The 19,403-nt window shown below is 41.7% G+C and overlaps 2 protein-coding genes across 4 annotated transcripts in view; one reads left to right on the top strand and one right to left on the bottom strand.

The window, feature by feature from the left end:
- The window catches only part of txlnba (taxilin beta a), a 356,647-nt gene that overhangs the window by 306,335 nt on the left and 30,909 nt on the right, over positions 1 to 19,403 (bottom strand). The gene's annotated exons all lie outside the window — the stretch shown is intronic.
- Positions 270 to 17,412, top strand: LOC139347991 (endothelin-1). 2 transcript variants are annotated; one of them, XM_070987908.1, is made up of 5 exons: positions 270 to 356; positions 456 to 694; positions 11,193 to 11,355; positions 16,957 to 17,076; positions 17,238 to 17,412. In XM_070987908.1, exons 2-5 carry the CDS (start codon positions 634 to 636, stop codon positions 17,338 to 17,340), a joined length of 447 nt encoding a protein of 148 aa, XP_070844009.1. In that variant the 5' UTR covers positions 270 to 356; positions 456 to 633; the 3' UTR covers positions 17,341 to 17,412. The 2 variants fall into 2 exon arrangements, with proteins under 2 accessions (XP_070844009.1, XP_070844008.1); XM_070987907.1 differs by having other exon boundaries at positions 281 to 694.

Genomic DNA, 19,403 nt, shown 5'->3' with positions numbered 1-19,403 from the left:
AGAGAGACGCTCATTGAGACGGAGCCAAAATGAGTGAGGCGGCAGCAAGAGACCGAGTACAGATGAAAGTATGACACAGGTCAGGGCGGGCAGAGGAAGCTGTGATTAATGACATTCATGTTATGGAGGTGTCTCACTGCAGATCCAGCCTCCCACTTGTATCCTCCTCCTCCTCCTCCTCCTCCTCCTCCCTTCTCTCCTGCAGTTCACTCCTCTCCATCTGTTATGCTACAGCTTAATACAACTGTGCTCCCAACCAGTCACATTGTCCTCCCTCCCTTCATCTGGAGACCACAGCAGCCTTGGAACTCCATGGGACACAGCTCAACGCCCTGAGCCAGGGTTACGTTAGCACTGTACGTGGGTGGCAATTACTGTTGCAGATTCCAACATTTACCTGACTGGATCAAGTGGACATTTTTGGTGTAAACTTTAGGAACTTTTCTTCTTTCTAGGGTTGTCTGGGAGCATCATAAGCTCAGGTGTCCCCTTCCCGTGCCTCGTGTGTGAAAGGTGTGATCTTTTGGCTCTTCACGGCTGTTTTTTATTACTGGAAGACGGGAGCTGCTGTGAGGAATTTTATGTGAAGACTTTCAGCAGATTTCCAACCTGGACACTCAGTAGGCAAGCAGGATGGACTTCACATACTTTTGGCTCCTTGCCACGACTCTGATGTTGATCCATCAGCATCAAGGTAAGCCCATTTTCAATGCCTTTCTCTGGAGCTCCACTTCAAATAAGGAATAGAAATATTGAGATAAGTGAGGTGTTGCCTCAGTATTTGTTACTGAGGCTAAAAGGCAAACATGCAGCATCTTGTTTTACATGAGAAAACTGTTTAAGTATGTACTCTCTTCAGTCTGTAAGGATGAGCAAACATACATTTTTATAATCCCTCCTTGCAGTTGCCTTTGTCATTGCTTTGGATCTTGCTTATTGGAGTGCATGCTGTTTGTTCTACAGGGAATGTATTCAGTGGATTATTCAGCCAGTAAAACAAATCCATATCTGCAGGATGGATTGGCACAAAAAAATTGGTACAAGTGTTTGTGGTTCCCAGATGATGTCCAGAACATTTGTAGTGAAATGTTTTGACAAATATCAAATATTTGTCAAAACATTTCACTACAAATGTTTACCATGAAATTTGGTTCAGTCATTCAGGGTCCGCAGGATGAATTGTGGTGACTTTGGTGATCCCCCGTCTTTTCATCTAGCGCCATCATCAGGTCAACATTTTAAGCAAAACTGACATTCTCATCAGCCTCGACTGTCTTTTATTTTTCCTGTAATTTATTTAACGCAACACATTGGAGCCATATGTGAATAAAAATGGAAGAAAAGGCACCCCTGAAAATTGCATGTTTGGTTCATGCAACAGGTTTTTTAAGGCTTCCTGTTCAGAGGCGCAAAATATAGGAGGAGGAAATGTCAATTTCTACAAATAGATGCTGCACCTGACTCATCAGCACATACTGACCACTGTAGCCAGAAACTGACCCAGCAGGGAATGCTGGCGTTGAGCAGAAAGTGCACCAGAACCGGAGCAGGCAGGCAACGGAGCTGTGCTTAGCAGCCTCCCAGTGCGCATGGGAAAAAAAGCACTGAGAAGATTTATAGCAGCTCTGTGGGGACAGGAGAAGCTTGAAGTGGGATGAATACACTCAGTCCCAAAAGTGTCTGTTCAACCAGTAAGCTCAACAGCAGAGACTTTTTTTTTTTTTTTTGCTCTTCATTACTTTGCAGACAACACACATCAAGACAGCCTTCAGGTCTTATTTAGCTGCACTTTATGCAAATTAACTCAACTGTGGTGAGGCTTAAAATCCTCTGCTAAATTTAAAAAAAAAAAAAAAAAAAAAAAATTAAAAATGCTCAATATTTTGTGGCACTTACACTGGCGATAATTTGAGCAAATATCCTTATTAGTCTTGTTGAAGGAACAGTTTTGGACATATTAGGTGAGAAACAGCCACTTCAGAGTTCAGGTTTTCAGTTGCACACCTTTAATGAAAAATATCAAACTGATCAGTGAAATCAGCTCGAGCAGAAAAGCTGAAATGCACCATCGTTTAGAATCTTCAGTTCACTCAGCGAAAACATGCCTCAAGGAGGTGTTTGTCATAAAAATATATTGTCGTTTCTAAGGGTTCAGAAGATACGGACATAAAATCTTTAAGCAGACAGGCATGTCGCCTGAGGAGAGGTGTGTTGCTACTTAAGCTGACCCAGTCATTATAAAATAGGGCTTGTGGTTTAGAGTCCTGACCAGCCCTGAATCCACTCACTTCCTCTTTCTCAATTCTGTGCATGCTCATTACTGTCATGGGGAACTACTTAATCAAGGAGGTGAAATACTGACATTTTTCTGCAGCATGTCACCTCCAACAAGTTAAAAAAATATTTTAGGAGCAGAGTGCTAGAAGGCCTCACTGGAATCTCTAAGCACCCCTTTGTCAACATCCTGGCTCTCCTATTCTCTCTTTTCCTGGCTGTGTCTTTCACTGTCCATACATTATCATTCCCATTCCCGTCCACATCCCTCCACCACTCTGTTGGTCTTGATGTCTGCTGCCTCTTTTGTGTCCGTCATGTGTCATAGCCAGACATCTGAGGCCTATTAGCGTTTGCTGCAGCAAACACAGCTTTTAAATCACAGGACAACACCAGAGTCTCTTTCTTTAAACACCTTGGTCACCAAATAAAACCTAATAGCCCATATAACTACAGGAATGGCTGACTGAACCGGGGAAATATGTCCCAAAACACAATCCGTGCATCTTGATGCCTTCTTTTTTTAAATCCTTCCTTAATCAGACACCTCAAATCAAAATGGTTTATCCTATGGATGTCATTAAAAAATAGATGAAGAGCCCAAACATGGCAGCCTATTCATCCATCCACAGTATGGGAGTTAAGGCTAATATTTTCCCATGAATCACATGTATTTTTATCCCTTTTTAAGAAATAAAAGGCTTGCAGTAACGTTGACAGGAGGCAAAACCGTCCTCCACAGTACAACACCCGCCAATAAAACAAGTAGAAGTTTCTTATCTCGACCCATAAAATCGACCGTGGGCAACTCAAGATGAGAAGCAGCTTGTATTTCCGTCTGTCTGGAATCAAGGACCCACTGAATGTAAAAATTGGACTTGTTAGCATGAAGCTAAGATGAGGCAGCTGGGAATTGAGTCATTTTGGTGAAGTGAAGTGTTGGAGAAGTATAGCTATGAACTGTTTGTGGCACCAGATCTTAGTCCATCCAATAGTTAATAAGATTTTCACCAGAATTACCATCCATTAGAAAATAACATAGAAAATGATTTTTTTAAATTTTATTTTTTATTTTTTTGTTTTGTTTTATCCCACAGCTGTGTTTGTGCGATTGTGTAAGCACTGCCTTCTGAAGTCTGTGATACACATCAGATCGAGGCTGTGTTCATTACACATCCTCTAACCCAGTTGTTTCTGAACATTTTGGCATGACTCCGAAAATGAATCAGTGTTTGCTTGCAGCTACTTGCTCAGGTTGCATATTTCTGTGACCTGTAAACACGTTTATCAAAGACTGATTTTCCCTCTCACACTGTTTCATTTCAGGAAAGAGTATACAGAAAAGTCAGATTTCATTAGACCAACTAAACTCCCATTGTTGGATTTTTATGAAGCCAGCTAAAATCTCAGAGCCAAGACTTGGAGTGTCAGCACTGGTCAGCTTTGACTTCTGCTAATGTAGAATAAACAGCTCTTTAATGCAGCTTTGTTTTGATAAATCATTTGGTGTCCTGAGATGGGTTGGAGACAGTTGCTGCTGTGGGCCGGCAGATCCCAGAAAGACATTTCTGTGACATTAAGCTGTGAAAATAACTATAATTTAACTTGACCTGAAAAAAAAACAACAACAGAGTTTTGTCCACTTTCCAATCCTGTTAGTCAACTCCCAGGTCTTTAGATTAACCTTGCAGCAACCTTACCCCCATCAGTTAGTAGATACCACAACCCCTAACCTCAACCTTCACCCTAAGATGATTTCCTGATGTCCTCCCTTTTCAAAACTGTGCTCAGTCTGGAGGTCAGAAGTGTTTCTCACACTGCAGCAGGTCCACTGGTGGTTAAGCGACCTCAATGGCTCATCAGGGAGTGTTTATGGAGAGGAGATGGCGTCTTACTCCCTTCAGGCCAATAAGATTTTTTCAGCCAGTGTCTCGATTCAAACTGGCGATATTTCAGTTTAAAAAGCTCCAATTTAGACTGAGAGTTTATACTGGCTATCGTGTTCGCCTTGGCACCTTTATTACCTCCCAAGAAATTTGAGTCCACCAAGGCTAGAACAACACAATGGATGTGAAATGCTCAATAGTGTGTTTAAAGTCCAGACTGTGTTCTGTAACTGCTAACGCGATCACACTGAATCCCTGTTTTTGGGAGGCTTCTACCTGCAGTGACTGCTGCCAATCCAAGCTGCCAAATCACAGATTAGGCAGCTCATCCGCTTGTGTATTGTCAAATATTGTCAAACCCTGTGGAGCCAGGCAGACTCTCTCATAACAGGGCAAGAAATTAAACTTTGGCTTGGCAGTCACCAAATGTAGGAGCCTGAACACCCCTGTTCAGGCCTGAGGCTTCCTGGGGTTTTTTCTGGAGCCACAGATTCAAACTAATGCAGACATTTGTATGAATACTTGCACACAATCACCTTCACTCAAACGTCGGAAAACAGCAAATTAAATTATGGGAGCAGGAGGTATGCACTGCTGTGAGGGTTGCCTGGAGGATAGAATGGGCGCCAAAAGCAAAGACAGGAACATAACGTCTAAGAAAAATATATACATTTACATCCATAAAGTATGATTTATTGTCTTAAGCATGAAACAATAAAGTACTAACTTTCAGCATACAATTTAAGTGGCAATCTTCTATACAAAAGGAAATTGGAACAAATCCAGGGTTCAACCTACACATAAAATGGAAGAATCATGGCAGGCATTGCAGCGATGGGCCAAAACTGTATTTGAAATGGCTATTAAAATGAGTAATATTGCTGTGGTTGATTTCTGAGCAGCTGCAAAATGACACTCCAGCTGGAGTTTCTCCATATTCATGTGAAGAATTGTTTTTTTTCTTGTTGGCTTCCACTGAACATTAAATACCTTCATAATATGGCTGAGCACAATGTGGTTTTCTATAATCAGGGCAACAAAGCTATTATATGTGGTTTCTCTCTATTTCACATACATTAACAGACCATGAACATGAAGTTACGGGTTTGTAGTGTTTTAGCGTCTTTGTTTTCTTTATCGGTGCTGTCACAGCTGATCTAAACCGTTCCCCGAGCTGCCAATACTGTTTCAGTATTGGTCACAGTGACATGGAAACCACCATCTGAATTAAGGATTCAAATGTTTACCCGGGTTGTTGTTCATTTTACAGCAAATATTGTGGTCTGTGTGTGGCAGGCAATTGTCAAATGGTATTAGCTGTTTGGTTGGTGCTGTTTTCCAGGAGCATTATGATCTGACCTCAATGGGAGTTTAACAAGGACTCGTTTAGCTGCACATGTATGACCTTTTCACTAATAGGATGTGACTCTTGCAGAGACTACAGACTAAATCAGTAGCAAGAGGTGTCTGTCAGCTGTGGGTAGTTTTGGTATCTTTCAACCTGGATTGTGTATGTATTTGTGTTTGTGTTTGTGTTTGCACACTGTCAACGTACATCCACTGAAAGTGTTTGTTTTTACCACTGGCGGATTGTTGGATTGTCAGATTGTCATGCTGTCATATCTGACAACATCAAGGAAAGGATCACCACAGAGATACAGAGACAGATCTTCCTGTTAATGCGTGAGATCCTTTTTGTTTAACAAGAAACAGCCTCTATATCTCTCCAAAGCCAAAGTCAGGGTTAGGTTTGGGGTTAGGGTTAGGGTTAGGGTTAGGGTTAGCTGTAAAACTCCCTCCCCAGTCGCATTTACTTGCTTTAAACACCTGCACCTGGAGGAAGTTATAATGATGTTGTGTGCCAGTGGACTCAAGTCTCTAAAATCAAAATGCAGCCATTAGTTTCCATTCATGAAATAATTTGTTCAGTTAATTGCATCTTATGTGTGATGACTGAGGTGATTAAGGAAGCTGCCTCATAGGTTCATGAGTTAGTGTTGCATGTGAGCGTTGTGACTGTGAAGCGCTGACTCCCTCATTAATGTCATTTATAACAAGATGTTATTTCAATGACTGAAGAAACACGAATGAGGTATTATTGTAAAGTAGAATAGGAAAATAACAGCTGTCGAGAACTGAAAAGCCAAATATGTGACAGACAAGACGTTGAAATATCCATGAATTTAAATTATGCCACTGAGGACAAAACAATGGGTGTTGATATCTGATGACTGAAAGGTTCGTCTTTTCTTTGCTTGGAAACCTGATGACTGACGATGTGTTGAGTGGCCCATGTGCAGCCTGTAGTGACATGATGGGCTTTGATTCATGTAAATGTCACAAGTTTTAGATGACTCAAAGTGAAGAAACTTCAGCCGTCACACATCTGGGTGCAGCCTTTCAAATCTTTAAAGGGAGCGCAAACTGGGATTTATGTCAGTTTGGGTTTGGTGTTCTCTGTTTGTACTCTTGATCATAATCAGAAAAAATGTGCTTATTGACTTTCTTGTGGACAGTTGGATGAGAAGATTGATTCCATGTTCCATGTGGTGCGTTTCAGACTTTGTCTTAGCTTTGAGCATTTGCCAGGCAATAGTGCGACCCATCTGAAACAAAACAAAACAAGGATGTAACGCGTTACCTTTAGACACAATACGGTGAGTTTTCCCGTTTCCAGTGGTTGTGCTAAGCTATCACTTAGATCTGTTTTTGGAAAGAATTATGACTAAGACACGTACGAAGCGGCACATGTTACAATTAATAAATCAACTCGCCAGTGTTCTTAGATAGACAATCTAATGTTGAACGTTTCTCAACTCTCCCACGTCACTTTGAGTCAATCAGTTCTCAATAAACATGAAATATGTTGCTTGTCAGAGCCATGACCGTCAACTCGATTCATATTCGATTCATCTGGTCTTCTATCTCTGCTTACAGTTTAATTTCTGCATCTACAACTGATTCAGGTTGAGAAAAGCTCATCTTCATAGTTTAAAGGGACAAACATTGACTGTTGAGAGAACGGTGATCCTTTGCATGGCCACAAGAGGTCGTTTGTCACAGAAGCGTAAAGATGTTTTAAGCATTTAATCAAACAAATTATGAATTTTTCTAGTGAAGATGGTTTGTTTTAATCAGGATGTTAAAGCCCGTATTTAGAGAGTTTCTTGTCTGTTATTAGTGAATATATGTATATTCTGATACGATAAGCTAAAAATCTTACATTTGAGATAGTTACTTGTCCCAATGAACGCCTAATGTTGCTGTACTGAGAGCATCATTGGTCAGTTTCCCTGTGGGACGTCTAACCTGCAGCATGTGTCTCCAACCTGTTTGTCTAACCTTTTATGTCTGAACCAACGCCAGTTCTCCATTTGACCAGGTGGCTCCTGACAGGATATTGCATTAGGGTGTGTTTTCTCTGGATCTTGGTCGGAGGATATGTGATGACCATGCATGAATAGCGTGACATCTCCGTGCAAAATCGATCAAAATCCATCACATTCTCCTTAGCGTCAGAACAGAAGAGCTCAGTTCAGCCAAGTTTGGCTTGGCAGCGCAGAAAGTGACCATGCAAATTGATCTGAGGGTCGTGTTTTGCGTCTGCGCTGCAAGACAAACTCCAGATAGATCTAATATCTCATAAATATTGGTAGTTCACTAAGTACAGATTGAAGTTGTAAAAAAGGCCCAGAGGTTCCATGCATGTTTTTTTTTTGTCTTCCAAACATTCCTGCTTGAACAAACAACCCATCCATCAGACCTGACTGACCATCACTTATTCCAATCATTAAAGTGATTTAAAGTGAGGAATTCAGTGACTGTTAACCCCACAGGAAGTCAGGGTCGAGCCGACAGCAGGTCATTATCACTTTTATCAAAGCTTTCATTCCAGAGATTCTTACTTACTTGAACCGCCATGACTTTAACTTCAAGGGACCTTGTTTCCATGTAAAGACCTTAATGTTTCTAACCAAATAACAGACATTTCAATGACTTTGTCATGTAAGCGAGCAGCATTCTTCTTCTCCACCTTTTTCCTGGTGGTGAGGCTTTGGAGAAACCGCTATAATTGATGAAGTGAGGGTCATATGAGCAACAGAGGCAACCAAAGGCCTCACAAGGCTCCTTCCTGGTAGCATTGATGAAGCAAATAGCTCAACTGTCCTTCAAAAATTAGTCAAAGTCTCTGCAGCAAAAAGAACAATGTGGTAAAGCCTGCAATTCAAAATATTGTAAAAACACTGATTTCAAGAGAAACAAACTGGGCGAGGGTACTTGTGGGTCACATGACCTTTACTTTGCAGGAGCTGCTCCCTTGAGACCCTCAGCCTATTTTATATTCAGTGTGTTTCTCTGTTTTTATTAGTCTCAGTTACTTGTACAGTTTGTATTTTATTTCATTCTGATCGATGCATTTTCTAATTTTTATAACTGATCTTGAAAAATGACAAATAAACATCAGTACATACAGTCCTCATCCTCATCCTCAGACCTTTAATGTGAAATAAAAATAATTACAAAACATGTCAGGTAAATCTCACCTGGGTTTTGATTTTGAAGAAAAACTAAAGTCTTATTTGGAGAAAAATGTTTTAGTCTCTTTGGGTCTTTAACCCGGGTCAAAGAGATGAAAAAAAAAGCTCATGGAAAAGGGGGTCAGATGACCTTAAAAGTGTGTGGTCTGAAGTCACACTGAACACGAGGCCAAGCAGAACAGCAGCTCCATTATTCTCCTCATCGTCTTGATGGTACAGCAGTGATTTGTGTCTGGTGGGGAGTTGCTGCACTGACTGATAGCAGCGTCGAGCTCTGACCTGGAACTGCTGCACAACAACAGCAGGTGTGTTTCCAGACCACCTGGAGCAGCGCTCGGCTCTGTGGCCACTTTCACTCAGTGGCTGCAGCCAGATCTGCCGGTCACATGACACTAACTTTCACTCACTGAGCCTCACACACACTTACAGGGAAGTCAGTTTGACTGACAGGCAGTGATAAATCAAAGGTCAGAGGATCACTTCAGTTATTACAGTTCATCCTGAGGAAAACCACATGTCTGAAACATATTTCATGGCAGTCCATCTAATAGCTGTTGGGATGTTTCAGTCTGGGCCAAAGTGGCGGACTGACCCACCCACTGTGTGAATGATGACTGTTGTCTGTCAGAAAAGAGGGAGAAGAAGTGTGATGTTGTTATAGAGGCCCAAAAATCCCAAAGACGAAGCCGAGGTGCATGGATGAGTCAACAGTGTGTCTCACTTTGACACAAGAGACTGCTGTTAATTTCCTGCTTCCTGCCAAGTCAATAATATGTCTTGATCATGCGATCATCAAAAGGTGGCATCCGTAACGCTCTGTAGGTACTGGGAGGGAGCTGTCTGCTCAAGGTGAAAAATACCAGCCTTTCATCTGGAACAAATCAGGAGTGTGCATTTAACTTTCCGCCTTCTTCTCTCTTTCTTCTTCTTTGACCGTCTCCATGCCAAACTCAAGGTCCAGTTTCAGCTTTTTCTGGAGCTTTTGGCACATCTCTTCTTCGTCTTCATCACCAAATGGACTCTAAACAAGAGACTGGAAGCAGACATCAGGAGCTGTGTGTGAACACTGTCATATACCTGTTAGCATGTGAGATTCTGTGCTTGAGTGACACGATCACAGCTGAGGAAGGTCCATGCGCTGATGAAGAAATCCAGCTCAAAGATGTGAAAAAAGCTTGTGATTTGTCTTGAGTTAAGATCATTCGTCAGACCTTTTATTTTCCAGGGACCTTTAGGATATGTTGCCATCTATTAGTTCCATGTGTTATAGTGTGCTCTGACCTCAGCGACTCTTGGCGTCTTTACCTTTGGTTGCTCTTGCTCTTGGTGATTGTGCAATCGCTGCTCTTATATTGTTAATATTGTTAGAAACGAGAAACAAGGACCCAAAGTGTCCACACTTACTTTAACCTGGGATTGTTGCTCCACTGATGTCAGACTGGGAGAGCCTGGACTTGAGTGTCCTGGACAAATAACAGCTTCTTTGGAAACTTTACATGAATAACAACCACAAATATTTGAATCTCTGAGACACAGCAATATAAAGAACAGACCTATACCATTTATGGTGAGAAGAGGTGTTATTTTGTGCTTATGTGTAAATCGTGTAAATCCCTCTTTAGACGCCCAAACATTCCCTTGTGTGCACTGACAGCAGGATCAAAGGCTGTCTGTGGGCTCTGTGGGCTTTATGAGCTCTCTCAGTGTTTGTGTGCCTTTTTAATATGTACATGTGTGCATGTAGGCCTTAGTGTGAGTGTGTGTTCAGGTGTGGAGTCGCAGTATAACATTTCTGCTCATGTTATGGTTGCTGGTCACAGTAAAGTGGGAAGAGGCAGTCGCTGCAATGCCTGCGACGTTTTGGTGATGGTCAAAACTCAAAAACAAGGGAAAAGACGGGTAACACACTCCAGCTGTGTCAAGTAGCATGATCAAGGTATAAAAACAAAGATGATGAATCCTAGAAGCTTTAATTACAGCCTGACGTTTCCTGTAGCACCACCAGGAAGTCCAGTTTCCACTTTTACGATAACTAGTTTATGCTAACAAGCTCACAATGACAATGCTAACGTGCTGATGTTTGGCAAGTATTCATCATCTTGGTTTAGCATGTTAGTATGCTAACTTTAGCTAATAGGTGCTGACCACAAAGTAAAGCCGAGCCTGACTGAAGTGTCATTAGTTTTGCAGATATTTTGCAAAAAACCAAACGTATTGGACGAAGTGAAATGTTGACCTGATGGTGGCACTTGATAAAAAGTCAGGGGATTACCAAACTTCCAATTCTTCCTGGGAGGAACATGAACACATGTACCATGAGAGTAATTTGTATTCTAACCCTAACCCTTAAAAAAAAAAAACAATAAAAAACACTAAAGAGAGTTTCTCTCAAATGGGTTGGAAATGTAAACATTGTGATAGAACAACAGAAATAATCAAAAGACAACAATAAATGCTAAGTTACTAACCATCCTCTTCCACTTTCACTTTCCAGCCTCGACCTTCTCTGTTACGAGTCCCACAGCGGAGGAGGGCCCCCTGGCGCAGCTCACCCACGTGGCCCACCGGCGAGAGAAGCGCTGCTCTTGCGAGAACCAGAAAGACAAAGAGTGTATTTTTTTCTGCCACATCGGTATCGTCTGGGTCAACACACCGAGGTGAGTCAACAAGAGGAGAGTTTGCTTTCACAGTGAACGAGCACAGTGGCACTGATCAGTGTTACAGATTTAAAATAAATAAAACCAAGATAAGAGGCAGCAATCTGTTTGCAGCCTCAGAGGGTGTAGCAGCTGCGAGGCCTCTGGGGATGGATGAGCAGCTCCAGTCCAAAAGTAAGATAAACTTTCCAAGCTTTGCCAGGTCAGTGTGGTTTTCAGAGTAGAAAAACGCAGGTTACAGAATCACAAGTACAATCAGCCTCCAGCATTTAAAAACAGTTTATATTGTACAAAGGAATCAAGAGATTCAGATAATTGAAAGGAATGTTTGACTTTCAGGTGGAAATGAAAACTCTGGTTGAGCTGTTTCCTTTGTTCGTCTGTACATTAAAAGGCCTGTCGGTCAATCTGAGCACAGGGTTTCTTACAGTTTTCCGGTTAGTGCCAGTATATTCCTTCAATATGCTGTGGGTGTGTGTTTTCAAAGAATTATGTTTCAAATGGAAAAGCTGGCAGAGAAGATTTGTTTTCTTTATATTTGGTGTCCAAGAAAACTGAAACGTGAGGCAACACATTTGGCGTGACAGGTGGCAGGTTGACTAAGTATGAAGAGCACGTTATGGACATTTAACTCACAGCAGCTTGTTCGGCACACTGAATTATACGCTTCTTAACTTCAGTGTTTGACATTTTCTATAAACATGTCAAACAGGAGGAATCAAAACAGACGGCTGTGAAACAAGATTGAACTGAACACCTGGTGACTGCTTCGTTCAAACACCGGCTGCAGAAGCGTTGCACACAAAAGCTGTTACCCACGTATGAATGCATGCAGCGGCGACGAGTCCAAGATGAACTCAAACCTCTCATCATGATGCTGGACTTTTTCACAGAAAAATGTAGAAACTAGTTCTGTCTGATTTGAGTGTCTACATTACATCAGAACACCTCAGGCTGGTCTCATTTTATAGGTATTTAATGCGTAATTGTGGCACAACTTCACTTGTTTGCAAAGCACCTGAAAGAAGGAGGCGGTTTTCAGGTTGAAAAGGCTCGCAACACTCCTGATACTCATGTTTTAAATATCGAGACTAGTGGCAAGAACCATAAGGGAACCATGATGGATCCTCTCGGGTACCTGCCTTCAGTTCTCTGGTGGTGATATTTCATGCTCGCTCATGTCTCGTCCTTTAAAGGAAGCACCCCCTTAAAGGCTTTTATATACTCCACACAGATGCTTCTGGTTCTGGTTGTGGACGTCCACGTGCACACGAGCAGATGGTGAAACTTGCGTTATGTGCTTGTGTTAATGCAGAAAGTACAATTTGACTTTTAAAGCAGCAGAAGGCAAAACCTGTGTGAAACCACTCACGGGCAGAGCACTTCAGGCTTCAGAGGCAGCTTCTAACAGCAGGAACTAGTGCAGCACCCACACGCAGAGTGGTGTTTCCATGATTTTTTTCCTGGAGACTTACCCTCACCATTACCATTACCATTACCACTACTTGCCTAACGCTAACCCTTTATCTAACCTTAACCCCAGTCTACACTCTGAAATGTAATCATTTACATTATGGGAACTTGTGTTTTGTCCTCTTTGCCTCTCATTGATTTGAGCTCCATGGCATTAAACATAATGAACTCCATGTGAGCCAGAACGTATTCACATGTGTTTTGTACTATACGCCACTGTAAACAAAGAAGGTTTTCTCTCAGATCATTTACTTACAATATGCTCTAAGGTTATTGTGGAATTTTTGCCTAATGGTTGCAAAAGAATGGTGCATACCATAGCTGAGCAGCAAATATACTGTATATTTATCTGTTGAACAACCCATAATGCAACACTCTCTGAGGGACTGTATGATGAATAGATACATACACAATCCTTTTAGTATTTTGACCAACACGCTAACAGGTTTCATGACCGACTAAATATGAAATCATTGTTTTGTTAGAGGAACAGTCACAGAAATAACCTAAATTCACCTCAGAATGATTTTACCCGCACAGAAACCTTCTTTTTCTCATTTCCTGTTCCAAAGGTTCATATTTTTAAATTGCCTTCACAATTGGCAGCAATTAACTTCATTTTAGTTCAGTATGCACAAGCAATGAGAAAGCAGTTAGATGTGGTGGAGCTAATAAGAAAGAGCACCTTTCCTAACGAAGGGCAATTTCTGCCGTGTTTCCTCTCTCTGCTTTTAAATTGCCTGTTTTAACCCTTTAACACGAACCCACCGAGGAAACCACAGACAGTCTGAAATCACTGTGGTCGGACCCTGATATGCCCACAACCCTTAACTCTCTGCAGTCTGCTGCCTTGTCTGAGCTTCAAAAGCCCAGCTTGCATTCAGACGTTCGATTCAGATCAGAGGGATCTGTAATCAGCGATTTTAGTGAATGTGTGTGGATTGTAAGATGACGATTTGGTGGCATATATAATATTTACCATGCAGTGGTGAACTCATACAACCCCTGATAACTACAGGGTCCCTGAAACTGACTGCATTTCAGCAGTAAAATGGCTATATTTATATAGAATAATATATTTATTGTTCCCTTTATTTAAATCTGTATCTGAGATACAGATCAGATTTCACCAATCCGACCTTCTGCTGCTCGACAACAGGCGGCCTTGCTCTGGTTCAAGCCGTGCCAATACGTCGCATTCGAAATTAATTAACTCGAGAGGGAGAAAAAGAGAGGTGTCACCAAAATAGCTTCCAGAGGTGAGCCAAAAACAGCTCCTGCAGCGGCGAGACCCTCTCACTAAGTCTAAGATTGTTAGTTCAGTCTAAACATAGCAGTGTGGTAAAATGCAATCTTCCTGCCTTCATCATAAAGACGTTTTTAAACAGCACTGGCAGTTCCCACCATCACTAACTATACCACTAAACCCTGTGGGCGACAGGGAGCTCCTAAGTGCACTTTTCTCTTGCAGCACATCCGACTGGAACACCATTTTGTCTTCAATATGTGAGCCTAACGTGCTCAATGGGGTGAGAATCTGCTGATCTATAGTTTTGTCAACAAATCCCATCTGCAGACCCGCACCAACAGCAGCTCAGCAGGATTTGTTTCACAATAACAAAAGTCAAGAGAAACAGCAAACCTTTTCTTTAAGGGACGTCCTCCTCCCGAAAAACACAAACAGCTAAGCTACGACATGCTTTCAACGAAAATGTTATCTTTAAAATCGGGTTTTCACACATACTTTTTGGATTTGTTTTTGCAGAGTTTCACAAGTGTAAAAATAAACACTGAGATCCGTCAGAATTCTCCGACAATCCAAAAAGGCTGTGGTCCAAACTAAAGACAGACTAATGGACAACAGCAAGCCTCTCCGGGATAAAAGTCATCTTTGGTGAACTCAAACAAACACAGTTTACATAGCATCTGCCATTTGGTGTACTGTGTCATTTCCAGTCAGACAAAAAAAAAGAAGATAATTTCATTTTTTCCGCTGGGTTGAACACACTTTTCTAAACTCTGCTTTCAGCTTGAGCTCTAATTTGAGTGTGTGAACAGTACAGACTGTGTGTCAGTATGGTATTTTTGAGCCCAGTCAAAATGTATGATGTGACATTGCACCAGCATTGGTCATATATTAGGGGGAAGTCCCACATGTTGCATGAGACTTGAGAGTCAGCTGCCGAATAGCTGTGAAAACCACAGAAACAGCCCTGATGTGATATCTGTTGGGCATATTTGGCTGCTGAGCTGTTAACCTCAAAATCAGTGCCTGTTATGTGAACTGAATGCAACACCAGGAGTCAGCGGCGATGCGTTCGCTTACTGTTTGGACTGGTGACTCTGAGTCTTTGACCTGTAATGAGTGACGTCTCTTTATGAAGTGAGGAGTGTGCTTTGACCAAAGTGTTGTAGGAATTCGTCCAAAGGCTGAGGCCTTTATTGCTGCTCTGAAGGCAGGGGGGAAAAAGCCTGCTATAATAAAGAGAGGCGAGACGTGACAGCTCGCACTGCTTTCATCTCCTGGACCACATTCATGGTGTTCACTTGGTTGCTCACATGAAAAGTGGCCGTCAGTGAGTGCTGCTTTCAGACAGTTACAGAAAATATTTTATGCAGCCCAGTTGTGGCATCAGAGAGGTGTTTGATGATCTGACAAGGAGTTCGGAGCAAACTGATGGCTTAAAGGCGTGGAGATCTGGTCAGTGATTGGGTGTGTTTGGAGTCAGACTTTCATGAGTTCACATCCCACCATGGACCGAACTGTAATGATGACCTGTCCCTAACCTGAACCATGAAACCCAAAATTGAAATAATGAAATGGCATTGAACATTTCTACAATCTTCCAATATTTTTGTTCTTGGCTAGTGCGCATAATGGAGTGTAAAACATTGCCACAGACAATTAGAGCAAAGGAGTCCAACAAGATTGTGGTGCACTGGAGCCACAATTCATCGAGCTACAGTTCACTAGCTCAGGTCACGCAGATTTATTCAGGCCTGTGTTGAAACACAGTGAACCCAGAGACTAAAAAGAGGAGCTTGCTGACCCTTTGATAGTTAAATAGAGACATAAAAGTGGAGGTGAAGCCAACCGAGTGCAAAACACAACATAAAAGTTAACAAAGTGTAGAAAGGAAAATAACATGTAGGAGGAAGGAAGGCTGGGAGTGTTGATGGAGGATGGCGGGTTGACAGAAAAAGACACAAAACCTGAAACAATGATTTGTCACAACTCAAACCTAAAGTCAGCTCAGGTTTAGAAGGCGGCTGTGACTGAGGAGGTGGAGCACTAACCAGAAGGTCTGTGGTTTGATCCCCGGCTCCTCCAGTCTGCATGTCAGTGTGTCCATAGTGCAACATGTTGAGCCCTAAATTGGCTGCACCATCGGTGTGTGTGGGTGTGTGTGTGAGTGAATGCGGCATCTGTTGTAAAGTGGTTTGAGTGGTCCAGTCCATTCATCATTCAAATATGTGGCCAATTGATCCAACAATTATCAGACAAACCTTGGATTTATTTTGAGGTGCATACAGTATGTCCTTGTTTTGACATAACTGCCGTGCTGTTAAGGGACTGGCCGTTGTCCATGTGGTGTAGTTAACTCCACCACTAATCCACCAGTGGATCCTCCTCACATCTGCAGCCGGCTGAGGGCTGGCTCAGCGGTCACACTGGCACCAGATGGATCGGTGGCAGGATGGTTCTCTGCAGCTGCACAGCGGTAAAAGAAAAACTGGGTCTACGCTGAAAGCAGAGGGCATTTTTCACAGCATGTCAAAATATTCCTTTAACACTTGTCAACAAAGGCAACGAGTGTGACAAATGGCATTGTGTCAACATCAGCAGTAACCTCTGAAACATTTGGTCTTGAGGATCGCTCCCACAGGCTCACTCTGGATCTGACATAGAAATTTGAAATTTATGTGTTTTTCTAAAAGCCCAGAAGATGAGAAAGCAGCTGCTCTTTCATTAATAATCCAGTGGGTGTGTCGAGAGGAAATGGATTCACCTATGGGCACATTACATCATAATTCCTGGAGGGCTTTGAACACACCGCGGTCAGCGGGACCATCTCAACGAGGCCAGTGAGGTGCAAGTATTTAACAATGACTCCTTCTGTCTTCCAGCCACGTGGTTCCTTATGGATTTGGTTCACTCCGACTCAGGAGGGACCTCAGCCGCTGCCTCTGCTCAGACACTCAGGACGCCGAGTGTCTGAGCTTCTGCTCTGTCCAGACGCAGACGAAGTGAGGACACACACACACACACACACACACACACACACACACACACACACACACACACACGCATGCACGCATGCACGCACGCACACACACATGAATTAAAACACGTACTCTGAGACTAATAAAATACACTCTTACTGTCTTTCATCCCTTTGTTTCCACAGAGGGGAAAACGTTGCAGTGAGGAAGACTGACAAACGGTTGAAGATACACAGAGGTGCATTCTGGGAAAAAAGGAGCCGACACACACTCAAACACCAGACCTGAGAGAGAGGAGGAGCGACAGTGACAGAAGTCCTTTATGCATCAGAAATAACACAAATGGACCCTTTTGTTTGTCTCTCTACCTTGATGACAGTATGTACTGTGTGTGTGTGTGTGTGTGTGTGTGTGTGTGTGTGTGTGTGTGTGTGTGTGTGTGTGTGTACTTTTGGTGTAATGTGGTGAAGTATTAGGATTGGAGTGCTGACCACTGGCTGTCATTTAACACTCAGCTGATGACACACAGGGAGGGAGTTTGACCTGTGGTCTTCTCTCTGAAAAACGTTTCACTTGACGGTGCAACCAGATGATCCACAGCCTCTGGGACAAAGGTCCCAAAATTTACAACACTTTGGTATTTGAATCATAAATTCTACTCGTAAAGTGTCACACAGCTCTGCCATTGTGGGCTTAAAATCTCACATCTCCTTTCCTGTCATTTCAGGTGTTTACAGCGTGTAACAGTTGCACCTTTACGTTTGTTTCAGTGACAGTCAGAGGACCGTTTACACACAGTCAAAAACTACTTTTTTAAATATTTGCATGGACACTTTTAAATGTCTGCATTGACATGTAGTCATCTGATGTAAAGCAGATTGAGCCAGACAGGAAGTCAGACAGAGGAATAGTGTAGAGAGTCCAGTAAATTTTCAAATTAAAACCTCCTGTGCAGACTCCCGACCATACATCAACAATAAACACAATTATAACAGACAAGAAAACAATTAGCTACAATGTCTACTAGATATTTACCAATGATGGAGGCACAAATATCAAGGAAAATTAGTTTGCAGCCACTATGTTACAGAGACACGTCCAGTGGAATATCGGGGTTAAGAAAATAAAAAGTAGGAGATTTGAGGAATAAAGTTATTTAGAGCAAAAAGTCTCGATATGAGAGCCAAGTTTTAATTGAGAAAAGGTTATAAAACTGTTATATGAAATAAAGATGGAATTTTACTCAAAAAAGTCAAAACATCGGGAGGTAGTCAAGATATTATGAGCTTGGAATTAGCTTAGAATTTTCAAATCAAGGTCAATAAAGTCACGATAAAAGAAAGCACCATTGCAGTTACTGACTAACTGTGCTGTTTTACAATGTAGTACAACAAACTGCTAAACTGTACAGTTATTTCATTCTAATATATTAAGACTTCTTGTAAATATACAAATTAATTCTTGAAATATTCCAACTTTTTCCACCTTTTTTGTGTGTAAAATCCCACCTTTATTCAGAAATATTTCAATTATTTTGCCAAAGATTTATTTTGAAAGAGTACGGCTTTTTCATGTATATTCTCAACTTTATTTTTGAGATATTGCCTTTTTTCATATAACTGCCACTGTAACTTGTAACATTGTGACTTTTTTCTCTAAACAGCACAAAATGTTTCGACTTTATTCTGTAAAATCTCAGATGTGTTTTTGTTTAGCAGTGTCCTGCATACTCTGTTGTCGTCCTCTGAATTTGACATTTTGATAAAGAATAAGCTATTATGACATTATGATAAGTGTAATGTGATGTGAATGGCGCTGTGTGGCAGCAGAGACCGTACACAGACATACAGGAAAATATGTTAAAAAGCAATGAAAAGTTGACAGTGTAACTATGAGGCTCTCTATTAAGTTATGAAGAGTCACGTTTGAACTGGAGTTATGAGGTTTTCACATCATGAGTGTCCTGTAGCTGTGGGTCAGTCGCTCCATCCTCGCAGATCTTTGTCTGAATGTGAATTACAATGTATCTGTCTCAGTTTGTACTACAGTTAAACATGAACAAGTGTGAATCTTTTTATTTTCACTAGAATGCAACAACAATACCGCTGTAGTTACTGTGGTGAGTCTGCAGCAGAGTTGTTGTCAGTCTTTTATTTAAGCCTTACTGATACGTACTCCTCCAACATGTCAAAGTGTCCCTGAAAATGACGCAAATTGATATAGAACTATAACAGAAATTTTTATTTACTGCACACTGAAGTATACTCACAATGTTTAATCCTCCTCTATGCATATGGAATATAACCGTAGCAACATTTAAATACACTGACCTCTGAACAGTACTGCATTAA

Source organism: Chaetodon trifascialis, chromosome 19 (genome assembly GCF_039877785.1).
Source record: "Chaetodon trifascialis isolate fChaTrf1 chromosome 19, fChaTrf1.hap1, whole genome shotgun sequence".
Taxonomy (NCBI): domain Eukaryota; kingdom Metazoa; phylum Chordata; class Actinopteri; order Chaetodontiformes; family Chaetodontidae; genus Chaetodon; species Chaetodon trifascialis.
Note: the sequence above shows the minus strand (reverse complement) of the source record. Positions and strands in the feature narration are given on the sequence as shown.

Excerpts from the sequence above, each read along its gene's own strand:
- LOC139347991 (XM_070987908.1), top strand. The coding sequence starts at position 634 with ATGGACTTCACATACTTTTGGCTCCTTGCCACGACTCTGATGTTGATC. Across the intron at positions 11,356-16,956 it reads GTCTGGGTCAACACACCGAG|CCACGTGGTTCCTTATGGAT; the intron begins GTGAGTCAACAA and ends TCTGTCTTCCAG. Across the intron at positions 17,077-17,237 it reads TCTGTCCAGACGCAGACGAA|AGGGGAAAACGTTGCAGTGA; the intron begins GTGAGGACACAC and ends TTGTTTCCACAG.